Source organism: Schistocerca piceifrons, chromosome 11 (assembly GCF_021461385.2).
Source record: "Schistocerca piceifrons isolate TAMUIC-IGC-003096 chromosome 11, iqSchPice1.1, whole genome shotgun sequence".
NCBI classification, from domain to species: Eukaryota; Metazoa; Arthropoda; class Insecta; order Orthoptera; family Acrididae; genus Schistocerca; species Schistocerca piceifrons.
This window is the reverse complement of record NC_060148.1, coordinates 17535306-17559633: the sequence shown is the minus strand read 5'-3', so window position 1 is coordinate 17559633 and position 24328 is coordinate 17535306. Positions and strand designations below refer to the sequence as shown.

The 24328-nt window shown below is 41.8% G+C and overlaps 1 protein-coding gene across 6 annotated transcripts in view; it reads left to right on the top strand.

The window, feature by feature from the left end:
* The window catches only part of LOC124720077 (zinc finger protein 83-like), a 96171-nt gene that overhangs the window by 63104 nt on the left and 8739 nt on the right, over window positions 1-24328 (top strand). For all 6 annotated transcript variants that reach the window (XM_047245346.1, XM_047245347.1, XM_047245345.1 and 3 more), the window contains one exon: window positions 1247-1339. In XM_047245346.1, coding sequence (XP_047101302.1) covers window positions 1247-1339 — 93 coding nt within the window. The remainder of the gene's footprint in view (window positions 1-1246; window positions 1340-24328) is intronic.

The following is a 24328-nucleotide window of genomic DNA, read 5'->3' as shown; positions in this document are numbered from 1 at the left end:
TTTTAATGTCCTGTCCTGATCTTAACACACTGCGCCTCGATCTTAACCTGCCTAATACTTTCGATGCCATTTTAGCGGATGACCCACGAGCAGCTGCTCGTGTTCTTTGTTTTATCAATTTGACACACCTCGCTAAGGACATTTGATGATGTTTTTTAATCCTATGCCTGTCAGTCTGTCTTTTATTGTGTTTTCCCTTGTAGTTGTTGTTGTCAACTTGTGCCTCGCGGTGCATTCTTAGAGTAGTCAGGGCGCTAATGACCATTGAAGTTGTGCGCCCGAAAACCACAAAAAAAAAAAAAAAAAAAAAAAAAAAAAAAGGTCAAACATTGTTTGAACATTTGCATTCTGATGCATTTCTCATCATGTGTTGATAGTTGGAACACCCATCTAGCACATAAATTTCTCATATCCAGTTCCACTGTAAAAATATGATATGCCTATTCAGATGACATCCATAGAGCTTCAGCAGTTTCTCGCAATTTCAGTTGGTGATCTTGCATAGTGGCTCATCTTGGCTGACCACTACACAGATTATCATCTAAGCTCTCCCAATAAAATTTAAACTAATTTGTCCACTTGGTAATAGTTGAATATTGAGGAGCAGAGTCCCCCAATGTGTTCTGAAAATCGGCGTGAATTTCCCTTGCTTACTTACCTTTCTTTACAATGTACTTAAATCACTTTCTCATTTTCTTCTGTGTGGGCTTTACAGCATCAATAAATTTGAAGAACAATATTTTTTCAACAGACTGTATATAAGTTTCTTTATTTTTCATACTACTGGTTTTGGGCATTGTCCATACTCAAATGTGTCTCTAGTAACACACATAGCTACATTGTCATCATTAATTTTAAATTAATGATGATGATGTGTTACTAGAGACACACTTGAGAATGGATAATGCCTGAAACTGATAATGTGAAAAATTGAAAGTTCTTCACAGTCTGGTGGAAAAATGTCATTCTTCAAACATAATCATGGCTTGAATTTTGATTTCTTTCCATCTTCACAAACTACTAAACAAGCACAACAGCAGAGAGATGTCTGCATCACAGATCTCTACCCAGGGCACTGATGTGTCACCTGTTTACACATAAAAGATGACCTTTTGGTATGTGGGAACTTCGTTGCACTGGCCCTGACATCTGGTGGTGATTCCATGAAATTTTCGAACTGCCTTCATGACGCATGAGGGAATGTGCTTATAGCTTCAATTACCTCCATTTACTTTGCTTTTTCCAGGTTCCTGAAGAGCCATTAGCAGTCTCAGAGTTCACTAGCTGCATTAAAGAGGAACCAGACCTAGATTTAGGGATCGACACAACTGACAGTAATGTAAGTATTCACATATATGTCAAAATCCTTCTCATATTGTAGTTATAGCAGTTAATGGTTATTGTGTGAACAATTTTTGTAAATTACATGTGCCTCCTGGATAGTTTCAAGTGGCAAGCATGGCTAGCAACCTGGACAGTGACGGCTGTGGGCTGGTGCTAGTCAGTAGTCCTCAGTAACCATAAGCTTCATGCATACTTTGGAGACAACCATACAGAGCTGTGGGTCATTAAGTATCCCAGGAGCGGAGATTTCCTCTTAAGCTGCAAAAGGATTAAGAGCTCTACAAGAAATCTCGACCTAAAGATCTTCAAAAGTGTGATGGGGTGGATGGCTCTTGAAACAAATCTGTGGTTTGTGAGCCTCTGTGGCACCTAGCACATCTACTTCTACATGATTACCCTGCAATTCACATTTAACTGCCTGTCAGAGGGTTCATCGAACCACCTTTAAGCTACTTCTCCACCATTCCAGTCTTGAATAAAATGCAGGAAAAATTAACACTTCAATCTTTCCATGTCAGCTCTGATTTGTTTTATTTTATTCTGATGATAATTTCTCCCTATGTAGGTAGGCACTCACAAAGTATTTCCACACTCTGAGAAGAAAATTGGTGATTGAAATTTCATGATAAGTTGCTGCTGCAGCGAAAACTGCCTTTCTTATAATGACTACCATCCTACTTCAAGTATCATATCTGTGGCACTCTTTCCTCTACTTTGCAATAGTAAAAAACAAGCAGTCCTTCTCTGAACTTTTTCAGTGTATCTGATGTGGATCCCACACCACACAGTAGTACTCCAGAATAGAGCAGACGTGTTGTGTAAGCAGTCTCTTTAGTAGACCTGTTAAGTTTCTAAGTGTTCTGTCAATAAATTGCAGTCTTTGGTTTGCTTTCCACATGACATGATCTGTGTGATTGTTCCAATTTAAGTTATTCGTAATTGTATTCCCTAAGTATTTAGTTGAGTTTACAGCCTTTACCTTTGTGTAATTTATCATGTAACAGAAATGTAGTGAGTTCTTTTTAGTGCTCATGTGGATGACGTCACAATTTTCATGATTTAGACTTAGTTGCCACTTTTTGCTCTATGCAGATATCTTGTCTAAATCATTTTACACTTCATTTTGATCGTCTGATGACTTTACATAGTGGTAAATGACAGCAATGCACACAATCTAATAGAACTACTCAAGATTGTCTCCAAAATTTTTTATGTAGGTCAGGAACAACAGAGGACCTTGGGGAATGCCAGATATTACTTCCGTTTTACTTGATAACTTTCCATCAATTATTACAAATTCTGACCTTTCTGACAAGAAATCACAAATCCAGTCACACAACCAAGACAACTTTCTATAGACACACGATTTAATTAGAAGTCCCTCGTGAGGAGTAGTGTTGGAAGCCAGTCCCTCATGAGGATGTTTCAAAAGCCTTCTGGAAATCAAAACATATAGAAACAATTTGATATCTCCTGTTGGTAGCATTCATTACTTTGTGAGAATAAAGAGCTAGTTGTGTTTCAGAAAAACAAGATTTACTGAATCCGTGTTGACTATTTCTCAATAAATCGTTTTTTTCAAGATGATTCACAATGTTTGAACACTGTATTATCAAGTGGAGTGCGCAACATAGTGGACCACATGGCCAAATCAGAACGGAATTTTCAAATGGTGAATTGCATAAATAGGATGACAGAAGAAATTACAAAAACACCATAAACAGCAGTCTACATTGTAGAAGGTGCACAATGCAACAGTAGTAGTTTAAGATGACTGAATGTTTTGTGACAAAGTGCTGCAGTATAACTGTTGAATGAAACAGTCATATTTCTGGTGTGTGGAATAAAGGGTGATGATTCAATCTGAATTGTGTTAGAGCTGTTCTTTATGTGTGTGGCCAAAATGTTACAATTAAACTATTAAAAAATACCCATCATGAATGCAACTGGAGGTAATGTTAAATGCAGTGACATGCCTTCTTCAGGACATTGACGAAAAAATAGAAGAAAGATCAAGAGGAAAAAGAGGCCTGATGCTAGGAAGAATCTGAAAAATGTTTGGAACTAATGTTACGCAAGCCACTAGAAGATACAGATAAATGTGAGGCTTTAGAAACTGACAGTCAAGTAGGAACTTCTGAACTGGATAGAGAGCTACAAAAACAAGACCAAACTGAAGCACCAGCAGATACAAAGTGAACAAATCCACATGAGCACAGATTTAAGTCAGCAACATTGTTTAAAAGAAAACAGTATATACAAGCAGAGGATGATAGTCTAACCAAAGTAGAGGAAGAAATGTATACTATGAAGATCTTATTAGCACCAAATTCATGTGTGGATGGCATATTAGGTACAGGCTGGATATGGAATATAGAGTAGAGATCAGTTTTAGTGACAATGCCGAAAGTATTGAGGGGGCAAAAGAGAACATATGCTTAGGTATAAAGAGAAGAAAACTATAGAGAACACAGAAGCATTTATAAGAATGTATTGCACTATGCTAGGAAAGGGCCAGGGGAACCAGGAACAAATGGATTGTGTGTCATACTGCAGCACCTAGAAGAGGAAGAAATACCCACTGAGGAAGAGGAAACTGCCCAGAAAATCACAGAGAGCAATACCAAAACCAAATACCATAACAGGAAAATGAACAGAGAAAAGGTATGGTGAGGAAGGAAGTGAAGATGAAATGGGAAAGCCAAGTGAGATGGAGTACTTAGTTATTTCATAACCTTGACACAGGTGCAGTGAGAGAAGAAATCAAATACATGAGGAAGAACAGTAGAAAGAAGAAGAAAGACAGACTGCAAGCTTAATAGTCCTGCAGAGACAGCCGGGATACAGTTGTATGTCAAAAAACACTTTACAAGTATAACTTAGTTTCCCACTGTTCAAAATGCTTTCCCTGAGCTGACACATAGATGCTGATTGTTTTTCTTCAAGTTTACAGTGTGTCAGGTGTCAACAGAAACAGGAAATTCAGACACCAGCACAGCTCTGGGCAGCCAACCTCACCATCACTGGAGTCACAATTTTCTATGGTTTTGGTATCACTCTCTGTGATTTTCTGGACACTTTCCTCTTCTTCATTCAGATTTTCTTTTTCTTCTGGATGCTGTTTCAAATTGCAGTGACACGTAATCCATTTGTGCCTGCTTCCCCTGGTCATCTACTGCATTGCAAAATGTTCTCATAGGTGCTTCTGTGTTCTCTATAGTTTTATTTTCTTTGTTGTTGCTGTTGTTGTGGTCTTCAGTCCTGAGACTGGTTTGATGCAGCTCTCCATGCTACTCTATCCTGTGCAAGCTTCTTCATCTCCCAGTACCTACTGCAACCTACATCCTTCTGAATCTGCTTGGTGTATTCATCTCTTGGTCTCCCTCTGTGATTTTTACCTTCTACGCTGCCCTCCAATACTAAATTGGTGATCCCTTGATGCCTCTGAACATGTCCTACCAACCGATCCCTTCTTCTAGTCAAGTTGTACCACAAACTTCTCTTCTCCCCAATCCTATTCAACACCTCCTCATTAGTTATGTGATCTACCCATCTAATCTTCAGCATTCATCTGTAGCACCACATTTTGAAAGCTCCTATTCTCTTCTTATCTAAACTACACTCCTGGAAATTGAAATAAGAACACCGTGAATTCATTGTCCCAGGAAGGGGAAACTTTATTGACACATTCCTGGGGTCAGATACATCACATGATCACACTGACAGAACCACAGGCACATAGACACAGGCAACAGAGCATGCACAATGTCGGCACTAGTACAGTGTATATCTACATTTCGCAGCAATGCAGGCTGCTATTCTCCCATGGAGACGATCGTAGAGATGCTGGATGTAGTCCTGTGGAACGGCTTGCCATGCCATTTCCACCTGGCGCCTCAGTTGGACCAGCGTTCGTGCTGGACGTGCAGACCGCGTGAGACGACGCTTCATCCAGTCCCAAACATGCTCAATGGGCGACAGATCCGGAGATCTTGCTGGCCAGGGTAGTTGACTTACACCTTCTAGAGCACGTTGGGTGGCACGGGATACATGCGGACGTGCATTGTCCTGTTGGAACAGCAACTTCCCTTGCCGGTCTAGGAATGGTAGAACGATGGGTTCGATGACGGTTTGGATGTACCGTGTACTATTCAGTGTCCCCTCGACGATCACCAGTGGTGTACGGCCAGTGTAGGAGATCGCTCCCCACACCATGATGCCGGGTGTTGGCCCTGTGTGCCTTGGTCGTATGCAGTCCTGATTGTGGCGCTCACCTGCACGGCGCCAAACACGCATACGACCATCATTGGCACCAAGGCAGAAGCGACTCTCATCGCTGAAGACGACACGTCTCCATTCGTCCCTCCATTCACGCCTGTCGCGACACCACTGCAGGCGGGCTGCACGATGTTGGGGCGTGAGCGGAAGACGGCCTAACGGTGTGCGGGACCGTAGCCCAGCTTCATGGAGACGGTTGCGAATGGTCCTCGCCGATACCCCAGGAGCAACAGTGTCCCTAATTTGCTGGGAAGTGGCGGTGCGGTCCCCTACGGCACTGCGTAGGATCCTACGGTCTTGGCGTGCATCCGTGCGTCGCTGCGGTCTGGTCCCAGGTCGACGGGCACGTGCACCTTCCGCCGACCACTGGCGACAACATCGATGTACTGTGGAGACCTCACGCCCCACGTGTTGAGCAATTCGGCGGTACGTCCACCCGGCCTCCCGCATGCCCACTATACGCCCTCGCTCAAAGTCCGTCAACTGCACATACGGTTCACGTCCACGCTGTCGCGGCATGCTACCAGTGTTAAAGACTGCGATGGAGCTCCGTATGCCACGGCAAACTGGCTGACACTGACGGCGGCGGTGCACAAATGGTGCGCAGCTAGCGCCATTCGACGGCCAACACCGCGGTTCCTGGTGTGTCCGCTGTGCCGTGCGTGTGATCATTGCTTGTACAGCCCTCTCGCAGTGTCCGGAGCAAGTATGGTGGGTCTGACATACCGGTGTCAATGTGTTCTTTTTTCCATTTCCAGGAGTGTATTTATCGTCCATGTTTCACTTCCATACATGGCTACACTCCATACAAATACTTTCACAGACGACTTCCTGACGCTTAAATCTATACTCGATGTTAACAAATTTCTCTTCTTCAGAAACGCTTTCCTTGCCATTGCCAGTCTACATTTTATATCCTCTCTACTTCGACCATCATCAGTTATTTTGCTCCCCAAATAGCAAAACTCCTTTACTACTTTAAGTGTCTCATTTCCTAATCTAATTCCCTCAGCATCACCCAACTTAATTCGACTACATTCCATTATCCTCGTTTTGCTTTTGTTGATTTTCATCTTATATCCTCCCTTCAAGACACTATCCATTCCGTTCAACTGCTCTTCCAAGTCCTTTGCTGTCTCTGACAGAATTACAATGTCATCGACGAACCTCAAAGTTTTTATTTCTTCTCCATGGATTTTAACACCTACTCCGAATTTTTCTTTTGTTTCCTTCACTGCTTGCTCGATATACAGATTGAATAACATCGGGGAGAGGCTACAACCCTGTCTCACTCCCTTCCCAACCACTGCTTCCCTTTCATGCCCCTCAACTCTTATAACTGCGATTTGGTTTCTATACAAATTGTAAATAGCCTTTCGCTCCCTATATTTTACCCCTGCCACCTTCAAAATTTGAAAGAGAGTATTCCAGTCAACATTGTCAAACGCTTTCTCTAAGTCTACAAATGTTAGCAACGTAGATTTGCCTTTCCTTAATCTAGCTTCTAGGATAAGCCGTAGGGTCAGTATTGCCTCATGTGTGCCAATATTTCTCTGGAACCCAAACTGATCTTCCCCAAGGCCGGCTTCTACTATTTTCTTTAAAAGTAAGCAAATGCTCTCTTATTTTGCCCCAATCCTTGAGATGTTGCAGCTGCTGCTAACATCCAGTGTGGGGAGGGAGTGTCGACCTCCAGGGCTTGTGTCCCACTAACTGCTATTATTTGTTGACCAGACCAAACTATGAGGGTCACTCCAAAAGAAATGCACACTATTTTTTTTTAAATCCATCTTTTATTCTAGATGTTTGAAAGTTTTACAGTGTGTAAATACATCCTTTAGGAAAAATATTTTCATTTCTCCCCACAATTTCCATCCCTCTCAACTGCCTTACGGCATCTTGGAACCAGCACCTGCATACCTACACGGTAAAATTCTGGACCAACCTGTTGGAGCCACTGTTTGGCAGCGAGCACAATGGAGTCACCATCTTCAAACCTTGTTCCACGGAGAGAGTCTTTCAGTTTCCCAAAGAGATGATAGTCACATGGAGCCAAGTCTGGACTGTAAGATGGGTGTTTCAGTGTTGTCCATCTGAGTTTTGTGATTGCTTCCATAGTTTTTTGACTGACATGTGGTCGTGCATTGTTGTGCAACAGCAAAACATCCTGCTTTTGCCGATGTGGTCGAACATGACTCAGTCGAGCTTGAAGTTTCTTCAGTGTCATCACATATACATCAGAATTTATGGTGTTTCCACGTGTCATGATGTCCACAAGCAAGAGTTCTTCGGAATCGAAAAACACTGTAGCCATAACTTTTCCAGCAGAAGGTGTGGTTTTGATTTTTTTTTTCTTGGGTGAATTTTCATGATGCCACTCCATTGATTGCCTCTTCGTCTCTGGTGAAAAATGATGGAGCGATGTTTCATCACCTGTCACAATTCTTCCAAGAAATTCATCTCCACCATTCTCGTACTGTTCCAAAAGTTCTCTGCATGCCATTTTTCTTGTTTCTTTGTGAGCCACTGTCAACATCCTGGGAACCCACCTGGCACAAACCTTTTTTAACGCCAACACTTTCAGTATTCTGTAAACACTTCCTTCCCCTATCCCATCGTAGTGTGACAGTTCGTTCACTGTGATGTGTCTGTCAGCAGTCACCAATTCGTTAACTCTCTGCACATTGTCGGGAGTGTGTGCAGTACGAGGCCTTCCGCTGCGAGGACAATCCTCAATATTGCCGTGCCATCACATAACCTGCTTGCCCACCGACTAACTGTACTGCGATCAACAGCAGCATCTCCATACACCTTTTTCAACCTCTTGTGGATGTTTCCCACTGTCTCGTTTTCACAGCACAAGAATTCTATGACAACACGTTGCTTCTGACGAACGTCAAGTGTAGCAACCATCTTGAAGACATGCTGTGACGGCGCTACTCACGGGAACAGGTTGAACTAAGTTTGAAAACAAGTGGGAAGGATGTATCTACACACTGTAAAACTTTCACACATGCAGAATGAAAAGTGTATTTTTACAAAAATAGTGTGCATTTCTTTTGGAGTGACCCTCGTAAATGTGCCAACATGCAGATGGTGCACGGGTTGTTTCCGCCATACCATGACAGACAGTGAGCAGCATTCCAACAATGCCTCTAATATAAGTCAGTACAGCAAAAAACCAGTCCACAGTTACAAATGTCACCTTTTTTATTCACTCGATGACTAGTTTTGGGCTGAGACCCATTTTCAAATCATCGTAATATAGTTGAGTTTTAAAATGGGTTGTGGCCCAAAACCAATCATCAAGTGAATAAAAAAAAGTGAAATTTGCAGCTTTGGACTGGTTTTTTGTTGTACTGATTAAAAGAAGTTGCTGACCCACAGCTACTCCAGCATGCTGGAAGTTTGTAAATAGAAATGGCGTTCAAAAAGTTTTGCACACTCATCTCCAATTTTTTTTGTAGAAGGAGAATGAAATTTTTTTTGTGAACGTACTGGGAACATTTAGCTACACATTGAGCCTACTCAGTGTAGCCTCCATCAGCTGTGACGCATCTGGCCCAACATTCTGTCCATGATTGAAATGCAGTTTGGTAAAATTCTGGGAATTGACTTTTACACCATCGCTTGACACAGGAAATAAGGTCTTTCTCACTATACCATATTTTACCGTGCAGATGGGCCTTCAGATGACCAAAGAGGTAAACATCAGACGGAGCCAAGTCAGGACTGTAGGGAGGATGAGGAACAATTTTCCAACCCATTTTCCAGATTTTCTCCTGCGTCATAAGGGGTGTATGGGGTCTGGCATTGCCCTGGTGTAGTCTGATGAGCTGACCCTGAAACTGTGGTCTGTGGGTCTTGATGGTATGCCGTGTCATAAAACATCTGTCATTTTGGATGATTTGATCAGTAGTCTCCTTATTCACATCACTCACTGCCGTCGATGGTCTACCGCATCGTGGATTGTCCAGTAGAGAGAAATCACCTTCTCTAAACCTCTGCAACCACCACTGGATACTGCTGCGATCCACTGTGTCCTCCCCATAAACAGGAAGCAACTTCTTGTGAATCAATGTGGCAGAGTCATCGCCAGTCTTGAAGAGGAACTCCATCACCGACCGTTGTCGCAACCTGACATTTACTTCACCTGTAAATAAAAGAAAATACTTTTATATACCAACTTATAGCTAAATATTCCAAAATATTTCGTTCTCCTCCTGCAAAAAATAAAAAACTTTGAGACAAGTGTGCAAAACTTTTTGAACACCCTTGTAACAATGACACTCACGTCCACAGCTCGTGGTCTAGTGGCTAACGTTGCTGCCTTTAGATCATAGGGTCCCGGGTTTGATTCCCGGCCAAGTTGGGAGATTTTCTCTGCCTGGGGACTGGGTGTTTGTGTTCTCATCATTTCATCATCACCATTCGTGACCATGGCTAGAGTGGACTGTGTAAGAAAATTGGACTGTGTAAAAATTGGTACTTCGTACGGGGCACTGGTGATTGTGCAGTTGAATGCTTCACAAACCAACCACCCCCATCATCATCATCATCATCATCATCATCATCATCATCAACAACAACAACAACAACACTCACAGTGGTGTACTTCAGAGTGTTCTGGCAAATTGTTGTTTCCATTTCGTATGCAGTACTTCAATGAGCAATTTGGACGTCCTCTTCAGGTGACGCAAATTTTGCTGCTACACTTATGAACCAAGACATTATGACCACCTGCTTAATAGCTTTCTTTTCTGTCTTCGGAGTGAAGTATATCTCTGATTCTGGTATTCAACTGTTTGTTGGTAGGTTTGTGGAGGTATGTAGCACAAGATATCTAAATATCTATCGACAGGTCATGTAATTAGTATAAATAACAGGCCACCCAAAGTGACCCAGATGGGTTCCATAGGATTATCCCGTCCTTCAACGAGTACACACAGAATTTGTATACATTTCTATCTCCCATATGTATGAATATGGCTGACATTACTTATGAAAAGCTTCAGTCATTATCTTTCACAGCAGATTCAACACCCCCGAGAAGGGATGAAGGAATACTGTTGGAATTTTGTCATTATCTAACTGGAAATCACCATGTAATCCCACTGATACTGTTTACTGATGAAGCCACTTTCACTCATGACAATAAAAATAACCAATATAGCAAAAACCCAGTCCAAAATTGCAAATTTTACTTTTTTTATTAACTTGATGACTAGTTTCAGGCTGAGACACATTCTCAAATCATCATAACGTAGTCAAAAATGGTATTTCCAGAGACGTGAAAACCATGTCAAAAATGTGCAGAATTACCTATATGCACTGTAACTGTTTGTTGCACATTGACATTGTTTTCGCATCCTCAGAAATATCATTTTTGAGTATTTTAAATGAGCTGAAAATTGCTCTCAGCCCAAAACTCGAGTGGATAAAAACATAAAATTTGCAACTTTGAACATTTTTTTTTTTTCTACTAATTAACAGAAGTTGTTGACCCACAGCTACTCCAGCATGCTAGAAGTTTTTCAGTGTGTGTGTGACTGCAAGTCTGCAACAAGGGAGCCTTCCATATATTGTGCTTGCCTGTGAATGTTACTACTATTTTTTGTGGACCGATTCAAACTAAAGACTGAGGTGACTGATAATATGGCTGTTATGCAGTTCAGTCATTAAGTGATCGATGTCTTATGTCCAGTTGTGTATGGTTTGGTGGTTAGTATTTCATTGTTTTTGTCTATTTTGTGTGTGTAGAAATCAGAGGACCCTTAGTCACTTGAGTACAATGAGTTTTGGTTAGTAAATGTACATCTAAATTTGTGTAAGATGATATCTTAATACGAAGCAATTAATGAGTTGTGTGTGGTGTTGTTAAACAGAGCATCTGCAAAGTTAGTTTAAGTTACTAGTTATTTGAGACTAATTTCATTGCTTGCAAGTTGTTTTGCATGTTCTTGATTTTGGTGTTTTTCAATTTTTTTTTTTTTTTTTTTTTTTTTTTTTTTTTTTTTTTTTTTTTTTTGCCAAATTTGAAAAAGAAGCTGGCAGGGGGATGTGAGGTATATGCATCTCAGTTTTATTTTATCAATGCAGGGAGACAGAAACAGCAGTGGTCTTAGCTCACTGTTGCCTGCACCAAAAATGTGTTTATTGCACATTTTGGTTCCCTGTGATTTTAGTAAAATCAACTGGTACCATTAAGAAGTAGTAGGAGACCCTTTCCTAGTTCCTTGTGAGACACTATTTCTTCATGCTCTACCAACCCAAATATTCTGTCTATTGCCCTACAGAGCTTTGTATTGGAAGATGAGATGTGGTGGGGTTTCATCCTCCTCACCACATAGCAAACACTTAGGGGCTTCTTCATCTACATTCATCATGTGTAGGCGTTTCTTAAGAAGTTCCCTGAGTGAGTCATGAGCTCTACCATGAGTTTAATCTGTTTCTTCTTCAAGCTAGGATTACAGGACTTTGCAATCATTACCTTGCCATGTTTTTGATTTTTTAAAAATCATATTCCAGTATTCTGCATGCTGCCGCATGATCTAGCTACATAGTTTTGCATTACCTTCACCCTAGTGATAATTAGGACAGGTGCCAGTCCAATAAATGGCATCATTACATCTGTGCTGGCCAGTCTGTCAGCTGTTCATTGCTGTTAATTCCTGAGTGACCTTCGACAACCTTGCCCTCCTGGAGGCGGCTATACAACAAGCTTTCCTCCGCCGTCATCACCTTCTAGGTGTATTTTTCGTCATCGAGAAGGCCTACGATACCACTTGGAGGCGTCTCGTCCTGGAACAGCTTCACGAATGGGGTTTTCGTGGTTGTCTTCCTCTTTTTATTCAGTCTTTCCTCTCGCCACGATATTTTAGATACCGAATTGGTGACGTCCTGTCTGATCGCTTTGAGCAGGAGAATGGTGTCCCTCAGGGTAGCGTTTTAAGTGTGACTCTCTTTGCCATCGCTATTAATAGCATTACGTCCATAGTGAAAAGTCCTGTCCAGTGTTCTTTGTTTGTGGATGATTTCTCTTTGTTTTGCTCTTCTTCAAGCCTTGCAACGACAACTCGTCAGTTGCAACTTACGATTAGGCGTTTGGATGACTGGGCGCAGAAGAGTGGTTTTCAGTTTTCCACCGAGAAGTCTGTCTGTGTTCTTTTTAACTGTTCTCATTCGATTTTAACCTTTCCTGAGTTGCGGTTGAGGGACACTAGTCTTACTTTTAAAGACACGGTGAGATTTCTGGGGCCCATTTTTGACTCAAGGCTCACGTGGTTACCTCATCTTAAAGACTTGAAACGGCGGTCGCTTCAGGTTTTAAGTATTTTAAAATGTCTTAGCCACAGTACATGGGGAGCTGACAGGACTTGTATGCTCCAGTTTTACAGGGCGTTTGTGCGATCTCGGCTCGATTATGGGTGCACGGTGTATGGGTCTGCGAGGCCTTCTTACTTAAAGATTTTGGACGTTGTCCACCATGAAGGGCTTCGGCTGGCCACTGGGGCATTCCAAACTAGCCCCATACCAAGCCTCTGTGCAGAGGCTGGTGAATCGCCACTTCATATGCGGCGACGGCTACTTACAGTGCGCCAGGCATATAAAACTTTGTCCACACCATACACCCCTGCATGTCATACCGTTGCTCAGCCTCCTCTGGCACGTTTGTTTCATAACCGGCAACGTGCGACGCAGCCCTATGGGATTCGCGCACAGGATTGCCTCGGTGCGATGTCTATGGCTGGTCTTCGTGTTTTACGTCGCGGTTGGAGCAGATCTCCACCTTGGCTCCTCCGGAGACCCAAACTTATTTTCGATTTGACTAATTTTCAGAAAGATGGCACACCAGATTTTACGTTCCAATCTCTGTTTTTTAACATTTTAGATGTGCATCACGGTTTCACTGTTGTTTATACTGATGGCTCCAAACAGGAGAATTTCCTTGGCTGTTCTGTGGTGTTCCCTGATCATGTTACCCGGATTCACCTCCCTGCTGAATATACCGTTTTCGCAGCGGAGCTCCACGCGATCCTGAAGGCACTGGAGCAGATGCATCGTGTTCGGGGCGATCGATTTCTTCTCTGCTCTGATTCTCTTAGTGCCTTACAAGCACTGCAGAACCTCTACCCGACTGAGGAGATGGTCCAGCTGATACATGACCAACTGTACTTGCTCCAACGGCGAGGTAAAGAGGTATCCTTCTGCTGGGTGCCTGGTCATGTCGGCATATGGGGCAATGAACAGGCCAATCGGGCTGCCAAGGAAGCCTGCAGAGAGCAGGATGTGGTCCAGTGTCCTATCCCCTTGCAGTCAGTAATCGCTGCACTCCACAGGAAGTGCATGGAGATGTGGGAGGACGAATGGCTGGCGGTGACGGCCAATAAACTGCGGTCGGTAAAGTCAACCACTCGGCCGTGGCGTTCCTCCTGCCGGCTGCTCAGGCGGGAAGAGGTGGTCCTCACACGTCTTCGGATCGGGCACTGTCCTCTGACGCATAGCTATTTGTTACGGCGGGAGGATCCTCCGTTTTGTGATGCTTGTGGTGTGCCAATCTCTGTCCGGCACATTTTAACAGACTGCATTTTATACCTTGATGCAAGGGCAGAAGCACAAGTTGATGGGGATCTGCCTTGTGTTTTAGCTAACGATGAGACGTGTGTGTCTAGGGTTTTTAAGTTTTGTGATGTGTCTGGACTCTGCCCTAAACTTGTAGGCTGGGGGTTTTAGTGTATTGCAGAGTGGCTGACTCCTCCCCTTTTTCCTTGCGGTCAGCCAGCCACTTCCATCTGCTACATTGTTTTAGCTCCCTCTACCTTTTTCTTCCTGTGTTCTCCAAGTTTTACTGCTGACGCCCTGCTTCATCCCACGCTTCGGTGTGGGTGAGCACATATTTTTCAATGATTGTTCCCCGTGTTTTATGTTCCGTTTTATGTAAATGTTCTGAGTTTTTTTTTCTTGACACCCGTCTCACTATGATACTGAACGGGCGCTGAAGACCTTGCTGTCGTGCGCCCACCAAACCCTTCTACTACTACTACTCCTGAGTGACCAGGGACCCACAACAGATGTGTCCCATTGCTTTCCCCTAGTCTGTCAAGGGATTCATGACATTTTGCTACAGTACTTGATCTCATTGCAGGGGTTAATAGAGATTTCAGATCTGCTTGCCTGTCTCAATAAAAATGCCAGGTGATTTTTTTCCTACCATGTACAAATTCTAGGGATTGATCGATGAGAGGATACAGAACAAAAAAGGCCTAACGAGCGTATGTCTGGAAATGCATGGTTTCCATACTAGAGACCATTTATTCGATCATACATTGTTAGAGAGACTGCGGTCTAGTACACGCTGCACCATGCAACCACTGTTACAGTATATATTGAAAATGGATTCCATGTGCTTCAACACATGTGAATGTGTCGTAGCATGTTCTGTCCTACATGTTTGCATCAGCCAGGCTGCATCCAGACAGTGTCAAAGGCAGCGTGAATATGCTGCTCCAGTGTCTCCACATCTGGAATGGGCCATGCATATGCGATACATTTTAGATGGCCCCATAACCAGAAATTGCAAGGGTTGTGATCTGGTGAATGAGCAGGCTATGCAACTGGACCCCCTTGTCTGATCTGTCGATTGGGGAAGACACCTTTGACATCCACCTTGACCTCTGCTCGCTCCCGAAGGAGGTTACCCCCGGTTCAGTCTACCACTCCCGTTTCATCGAACTTCGTTCGAAGTTCATTAATATGACCTTCATTTATACAGATGGCTCTAAGACCAATGACGGGGTTGGATGCTCCTTTCTTGTCGGGGCACAAAGTTTCAAATACCGGCTCCATGGCCTTTGTTCGGTCTTCACAGCTGAGCTCTTTGCCCTCTACCAGGCTGTCCTTTACATCTGCCGCCACCGACATTCTGCATATGTCATCTGCTCCGATTCCCTGAGTGCTATCCAGAGCCTCAGTGATCCGTACCCGGTTCACCCTTTTGTGCACCGGATCCAACGCTCTCTTCAGCAGCTGGTGGACGTTGGTTCTCCGGTTAGCTTTATGTGGGTTCCTGGCCATGTCGGTATCCCTGGGAACGAAGCTGCAGATGCCGCGGCCAAGGCTGCGGTCCTCCAGCCTCGGACAGCATCTTGTTGTGTCCCTTCGTCAGATTGTAGCAGGGTAATTTGTCGGCGCATTTTGTCGCAGTGGCATGCCGATTGGGCTGCACTTACAGACAACAAACTTCGGGCCCTGAAACCTCTTCCCGTGGCTTGGACGTCCTCCTCACGCCCTTCTCGGCAGGAGGAGGTAGTTTTGGCCCGGTTACGAATTGGCCACTGCCGGTTCAGCCATCGCCATCTGCTGACGGTTGCGCCGGCGCCGTTCTGCCCCTGTGGGCAATTGCTGACGGTCTACCATATTTTAACGGTCTGTCCGGATTTTAACACCCTGCGTCTTGATCTTGGCCTGCCATGTACTGTAGAAGACATTTTAGCGGATGACCCACGAGCAGCTGCTCGCGTTCTTCATTTTATCAATTTGACGACCCTTTCAAAGGACATTTGATTCTGCTGTTTTCCTTTTTTAATCCTCTGCCTGTCAGTCTGTCTTTTATCGTGTTTTCCGTTTCGTTGCTGTTTTAAACTTGACTCGCGGTGCATTCCTCACGTAGTCTGGGCGCTAATGACCATTGAAGTTGTGCGCCCTAAAACCACAAAAAAAAAAAAACCACCTTTGACATGAATCTGAATGTTAACAGTGAAGTGGGCTGGAACAACATCATGTAGCAGCGACATAACCCTTCGAATTGTCAACGGTACTTCTTCCAGCAGAGGAGGCAAAATCACCCACAAGAAACGCTGATAGTTGTGACCTGTTAGGTGATGTGGAAGGGAGACTGGTCCCAAAATATGGCTGCCAGTTATCCCGGCCCATACTTCCAGCTACACCGATGCTGAAGATTCACTGTCACCATACCATGGGGGTTCTGCCTACTATCTAGCAGATGACTGGCTGCATGGTATAGCGCATCTTAGACCACAGTCTCTGTAACAAAGTGTGACTGAATAAATGGTCTCTAGCATGGAAACCATTCATTTCTGCATATAAGTTCGTTAGACCACATTATTCCATATCCTGTCATTGATCAATTCCTAGAGTTTGTATATGTTGGAGAAAATAACCCTGTGGATGCTAAAATCTTTGTAGCAGCTTTGCAAATTCTCCTTCATGCAAGCTTTGATAGTAGATACACTATCTGATAAAAAATATCCGGACACCTGGCTGAAAATGACTTACAAATTCATGGCACCCTCCATCAGTAATGCTGGAATTCACTATGGTATTGGCCCAAACTTAGCCTTGATGACAGCTTCCACTCTCACAGGCAAAAGTTCCATCAGGTGCTGGAAGGTTTCTTGGGGAATGGCAGCCCATTCTTCACGGAATGCCGCACTGAGGAGAGGTATCAATGTCAGTCGGTGAGGCCTGGCATGAAGTCGGCGTTCCAAAACATTCCAAAGGTGTTCTATAGGATAAGATTCAGGTCAGGGCTCTGTGCAGGCCAATCCATTACAGGGATGTTATTGTCATGTAACCACTCCGCCACAGGAAGTGCATTGTGAACAGGTGCTCGATTGTGTTGAAAGATGCAGTTGCCATCCCCGAATTGCACTTCAACAGTGGGAAGCAAGAAGGTGCTCAAAACATCAATGTAGGACTGTGCTGTGATAGTGCCACGCAAAATAACAAGGGGTGCAAGCCCCATCCATGATAAACATGATTACACTATAACACTACTGCCTCTGAATTTTACTATTGGCACTACACATGCTGGCAGATGATATTCACTGGGCATTCGCCATACCCGCACTCTGCCATGGATCGCCACATTGTGTACCGCGATTCGTCACTCCACACAACGTTTTTCCGCTGTTCAATCGCCCAGTGCTTATGCTCCTTATACTAAGTGAGGCATTGTTTGGCATTTACCGGCATGATGTGTGGCTTATGAGCAACCACTCAACCATGAAATCCGTTTTCTCACCTCCTGCCTGTCATAGTACTTGCAGTGGATCCTGATGCAGTATGGAATTCCTGTGTGATGGTCTGGATAGATGTCTGCCTATTACACATTATGACCCTCCTCAACTGTCGGCGGTCTCTGTCAGTCAACAGACGAGGTCGGCCTGTATGCTTGTGCTGTATGTGTTCCTTCACATTTCCCCTTCACTATCACATCGGAAACAGTTGACCTAGGGATTTTTAGGAATGTGGAAATCACGCGTGCAGACATATGACACAAGTGACACACAATCACATGACCACATTCGTAGTATTTGAGTTCCACGTAGTGCCCCATTCTGCTCTCTCATGATCTCTAATGACTACTGAGGTTGCCGATAAGGAGTACCTGGCAGTAGGTGGCAGCACAATGCACCTGATATGAAAAATGTATGTTTTTGGCGGTATCCGGATACTTTTGATCACATAGTGTATTTCCACTTAGAATACTGTGGTCATCTTCCATAAGAGAGCCATGTTGTCCAGGTGTGTTTTGATACGGGTTTATATATCACATTTAATGAACAGAGATATGGAAAAAGATGTATATACAAAATTTCAACAACGTTTGAAGTGAATAATTTTGGTTTGGGATCTCTCCATATCCTACATGTAAAATTGTCTAATTTGATATGATATGTTGGATTATTTTTCCATATTATACCTTCTGTATATTCTACCCTTGCAGACATGGTGTTTTACATATATGAATACAAGTCACAGATGTATATTAATATGACCTTAGAAATAACAAAAGGCATAGTATAGACTCTCTGACCTGTCAGTTCCATGTTTACACTATGTGACGGTTATGTCAGATGTGTCGACAAATTGTCGCTTCCTATGATACGACAGCAGTAACATACACAGCAACCTTTATACTCTGAGCTAGGACTGAATTCATATCGTATCATATTAACATAGACATGGTTGTAATTGGGTTCTAGGTATCCACATAGTTATTTGCTTTCTTGATGCACATCAAAGTGAACACCACAAAGAATTTATAACTTACGTGCATGTCATTGATATAAAGATCCGTAATGTAAGCAGACTTATGTATCTGCTGTTATATATACAGTTGCCATGTTGGAGAAATTGATGTACATAGTTGTTTGTTCCTCTGTATCAGATGCCACGGATGATGATGGGTTGTACACCTGGAAACCGGTTTGGCTAATAAACATTTTAAGTGCAGCTCATGGTGTTTAGAAGATTTTCATAATCAAATATCTAGAAGGTGTAGAGCACCAACCATTCAGGAGTTTTGCATTGCTGTTATATCTTTGCACTAGTGTAAACTTTGAGTAATGGAGTTGAATAGAAGCTAGTGCACCGAAAGGTGGTTGTTCCCTGGAGTGGCAAGATGTAGTGAAATAATTTGGAGGTATATGAATAGCCAGAGCCTAAGTGTTTGTATTTCTGATGTGCAGAAGAGCAGTTTCCATTGTAATAAATTGTGTTCTGAACCAACTGCTGCGTATGAAGAATTAATGCATTCAGATGATTGGTATATTATTTGACTTGGTACTAGTTTGGCTTGTATGTATTTATTCCCTTGCCACTCCATTTATAGCCTTACAGTAGTCTGAAATTGTGTTCTCTGTATAATGAAGTGTTCTGGACAGAATGCTTTTGAAGTGGATGGTAGGAACTCGACTCATGTACATAACAATTTGTGTGTGTCAGATTTCTGTACACAGTATGACTCAGTTGTCCATTCAATTTACTTCAAAAAACGTCCAAAAAGGCAGCTTGTCTCCTGTTTCTACTTCCATAGTAAATTTGATGTTCAGATGTATGGAGTTTATACATCCCATGATTAAAACTTTGTTGTCCACATACCTAGAAAACCAAGTTGTGTGGATAGGGGCAGAATGTTAAGCTGGTTCATCAGAACCTACCATAAATAAGTTAGCTATACCTATAGTTCGAGAACCCAGAACCATACCTCACTTATTTCATAATACAGACATCAAAAAAGTTTTGCAGCACCCTGCTTCCCAGAACTCATGAAGATATTGTATTACAGACACAGTCCCTTCAACTGTTCAGAGATGTCACTAGACCTGCCCAAAGATGTAAACAACCTTGCATGAGCAGTGCCTACTAGATTGAAGTCGTTTACTACCCCTCTAATGGCCACGAAATGTTCATTGCAAAACAACACAGCTTCAGCCCACGTACCCCAACGAGTTACTACTGGTTTGGGAGATAAAGGCAAGTGTGGGAATTTTTCTTACTAGGTCTTGATGCGTGCAGGAACCTTTAGAAACACTTTCGTTGTGGATCAGATCAGATTAGATTAGATTAGATTAGATTAAATTAATACTTGTTCCATAGATCATGAATACGACACTTCGTAATGATGTGGAACGTGTCCTGGTTAATAAAAGATGTCTGTACAAGATATTACATTACACAAAATATTGCATGACACTAATGTTTAAGTCCCCCCCCCCCCCCCTTACTTTATATCTAAAAGTTCAGCCAATGAGTAGAAGGTGTTGTCCTCTAGAAATTCTTTTAATTTATTTTTAAATGTTAGTTGGCTATCTGTCAGGCTTTTGATGCTGTTTGGTAGGTGACCAAAGACTTTTGTGGCAGCATAATTTATCTCTTTCTGTGCCAAAGTCAGATTTAACACTGCATAGTGAAGATCATCCTTTCTCCTGGTGTTATAGCTATTACTTTTGAACTGGGTTGGATTATTAACAACAAATTTCATAAGTGAATATATATACTGTGAGGATCTCTAAATCCTTAAATAGATGTCTGCAGGATGATCTTGGATGAGCTCCAGCAATTATTCTGATTACACATTTTTGAGCAATGAGTACTTTTCTACTTAACGATGAATTACCCCAGAATATGATGCCATACGAAAGCAGTGAATGAAAGTAGGCATAGTAATCTAATTTACTGAGATTCTCATCACTAAAATTTGCAATAACCCTAATAGCATACGTAGCTGAACTCAGACGTTTCAGCAGACCATCAGTGTGTTGCTTCCAGTTTAACCTCTCATCAATGGACACACCTAAAAATTTTGGAAATTCTACCTTAGCTACAGGCTTCTGTTCAAAGTCTATATTTATTACTGGAGTTGTGCCATTTACTGTACGGAACTGTATATACTGTGTTTTATCAAAATTTGAAGAGAGTCCGTTTGCTGAGAACCACTTAATAATTTTGTGAAAAACATTTACAATTACATCACTTAGTTCTTGGTTTTTGGATGTTATTACTATACTTGTATCATCAGCAAAAAGAACTAACTTTGCATCTTCATCAATGTGGAATGGTAAGTCATTAATGTATATCAAGAACAGTAAAGGACCTAAGACCGAACCCTGTGGTACGCTGTACTTGATAGCCCCCCAGTTTGAGGAATCAGCTGTTGTTTTAACATTACATCTACCACTTATTTCAACTTTCTGCATTCTTCCAGTTAAGTATGAATTAAACCATTTGTGCACTGCCCCCCTCAAACCATAGTGATTTAGCTTATCTAAAAGAATTCCATGATTTGATTTACACAATCAAAGGCCATTGAGAGATCACAAAAAATACCAATGGGTGATGTCCGGTTATTCAGAGCATTTAATATTTGATCAGTGAAATCATATATAGCATTTTCTGTTGAAAAGCCTTTCTGAAAACCAAACTGACATTTTGTTAGTACTTTATTTTTACAAATATGGGAGGCTACTCTTTAATACATTACTTTCTCAAAAATTTTTGATAGAGCTGTCAGAAGAGAGATTGGGCGGTAGTTGTTGACATCCGACGTATCCCCCTTTTTATGCAATGGTTTTACAGTGGCATATTTCAGTCTATCAGGGAAAACACCCTGCTCCAAAGAGCCATTACATATGTGGCTGCGAATCCTACTTATCTGTGGGGAACAAGCTTTAAGTACCTTGCTGGAAATGCCATCAATTCCGTAAGAGCTTTTACTTTTCAGTGAGTTTACTGTCTTTTACTGATTTCAGAGGGAGAGGTTTATTTACATTCAGAGACATTGAACATACTTTTTCAGCAAGGCGATGTACTCCATAAGCAAAGCAAGTCACATGAATCAAATTGGCATAAAATACTCAGAGGGCTTTTCTTGCTTTGATCATGCAGGGAGCAGTATTTTAAATGAACACAGACACCCTTTCATCTGCAAAGGTTCTGGAAATATTTTTCTAATACTCTCATTCACAAACCTGGCGATCGTAGAATGATTTACTTTTTCAAATTCTTTGCAGGCCACTAAATAGGAAGATGAAGGCTCTTCTTTTAAAGCACCTACAATTAAATTTGCAATGTAAAGGCCACAAGTGTCTGTAGTTTTGTCAACTGAAATCCGGAGAATGCCATCCTTCACTTGATTGTATATTTCTTCCAGAACATTTTTGTAAATTATAGGTATGTAATTTTTACACAGTGTTGATTCATGTGGTATATTTTGATTTAAGCAATATTTGTGCAGAAAGCCTTTGAGGGTTGGGTTTGTAAGTTTGTGAAGAGGAATGTTGCTTGCAATGAATTCTTTTCATAGATCCATGGTAACAGACTTTTTTTGGTTATCTTTAGCCAAATCACTGCTACTGCAACTTGCTACTGTGAGATGTTGTTGTCATGGTCCTTTTTTCTGCATTCCTGCCATATGAAGACTTGTCTTGACATGCTGGTGTATCTCAAACTTTTTTTGTGCATGAAACGTTTTTCTTGCAAACTTGACAATGTAAAACAATTCCATCATATGTAAATGGTCCAGGATGGCCAGCTATCCACGAAATAACATTTCTTTTTCTGGGTGGCATGGCGAACAACACACTACACATCATAAACGCATTCAGCTATGTACAAGTGAAGCAGTGGTCATGCGACTAAAAGTGTGCGTAGTTTAATTGTTGCTGATGGATACAGTATGACAATGGAGGGGATTAACTGGGGTGTGGGTGCAGGAGTATTGACTGTCTGCCTGTTCCTGTTCATCTTCTGCAATGATTTGACTATGCAGTGGCCTATGGGTTAGTGATAGCACATAGTTCTAGGTCGCGGTCAATCTGTGAGACATCAAAACTAAATCGAGCTAAAGACTTCCCATCTAAATTTCTATAATATTGTAAACATAGAATGAAAATATGCATCACTAGTTTTTAGTTAAAATATGCAAGAACTGTTGAAAAGGAACCAAATATGCAAATGCATATGCAACATGGAAATGCATATAATCCAGTCTCTAATCATCAGTATCACAGAACAAGAAGTTACAGCTGCAACAGGCCACAACCTTGGCACTATCAAATCATGACACATGCTAGTAGACATTTATTCTTCTTACATATGGCATAATGTCTCTGATATCTGAGTGAGAAGTGAGACATGTGCTGCATAATTTTTCCTCCATACCTTGTGCATTTGCACTGAAATGCTAATGATGTGCATGCCCAAGCATAAATTATGCTTCATTCAAGTTTGAAATTTCTTGCATTGTGCTACAGTTTCAATGCCTAGCAGTGCTTTATGTACCTAGTGTATTACATGAATTGATTTTCCTGAAACAGTGCCTGGAAAGTCAATTAAAAGTTTGTGTTCTGGGTGTAATGCGTTATAATGTGACCATGTAATCGTACTTGGCAGCCATATTCTGCAATGCAAATTTATGTAACAGTTAATGTATCATTGTATAAATAATATTGACTTTATCTGCGTATGTATTATCCTCTGAAAGTCAGTATGATAATGCTAACATTATACGTTTATTGTATCAGTGACCATGTTAAATTCCGTGTCTTTTACATGGTGCACTATAATACTTACTGGATGAAGTACAAGTGTGTGTTGGATAACTTAATAACTATGTGCTTGGGCTTATGAGTATCTTTTTTTGTAAGAAGTCTGGTGGCTACAAGATTTTACAGCCTGAAAATTTTTTCGATTCTACCATGAACTGTTTTTACTGTGTTCAATTTGAATAAAATCTTAAATTGTAATGTTACAACAGTTCAGTTTGTATTATGATACGTTATATGTTAGTTTTGTGTGTGTGTGTGTGTAATACAGACACAGAAATAGGCCAATCTTGCACACATGAATTTCAAACCTACTTCTTACAAACATTTAAAGTGTGATATACCCTGTGATACATGTACAAAGTTGTATGTAATTGAAACATTGAGTGCCATTTCAGTTACATTTCCACATTTGATAATTTCCTACCATAAATTAGGTAATTTGTGACTGAGTGTGTAAAGTAGCCAATATTGATATATAGAACCACGGTTCTGATGTATATTATCTTTGTTTTTTAAAGGACCAGCTTCACTCCATACCACTAACTGTATATTACACCTACTTTTCAATAAGGGATGCTAGGTATATATTGTTTCAAATTTTAAGCTGTTTACCTGTATTAAGCAAAGGAAAATCCAAGATGGCACAATGACAATATTACACAACAACTCACAATATAGAGGGGACACATGAGTTGCAGACAGGCACAACAGAAAGACTACTGTGCATTTGACCTTTCACCTAAAAGGCCTTCTAAGACATAAAACACACATTCACATATGCACAACTCTTACACACATGACCACTGTCTCTGGCCACTGAGGCCAGACTGAATGCAGTAACTGTGCGTAATGGG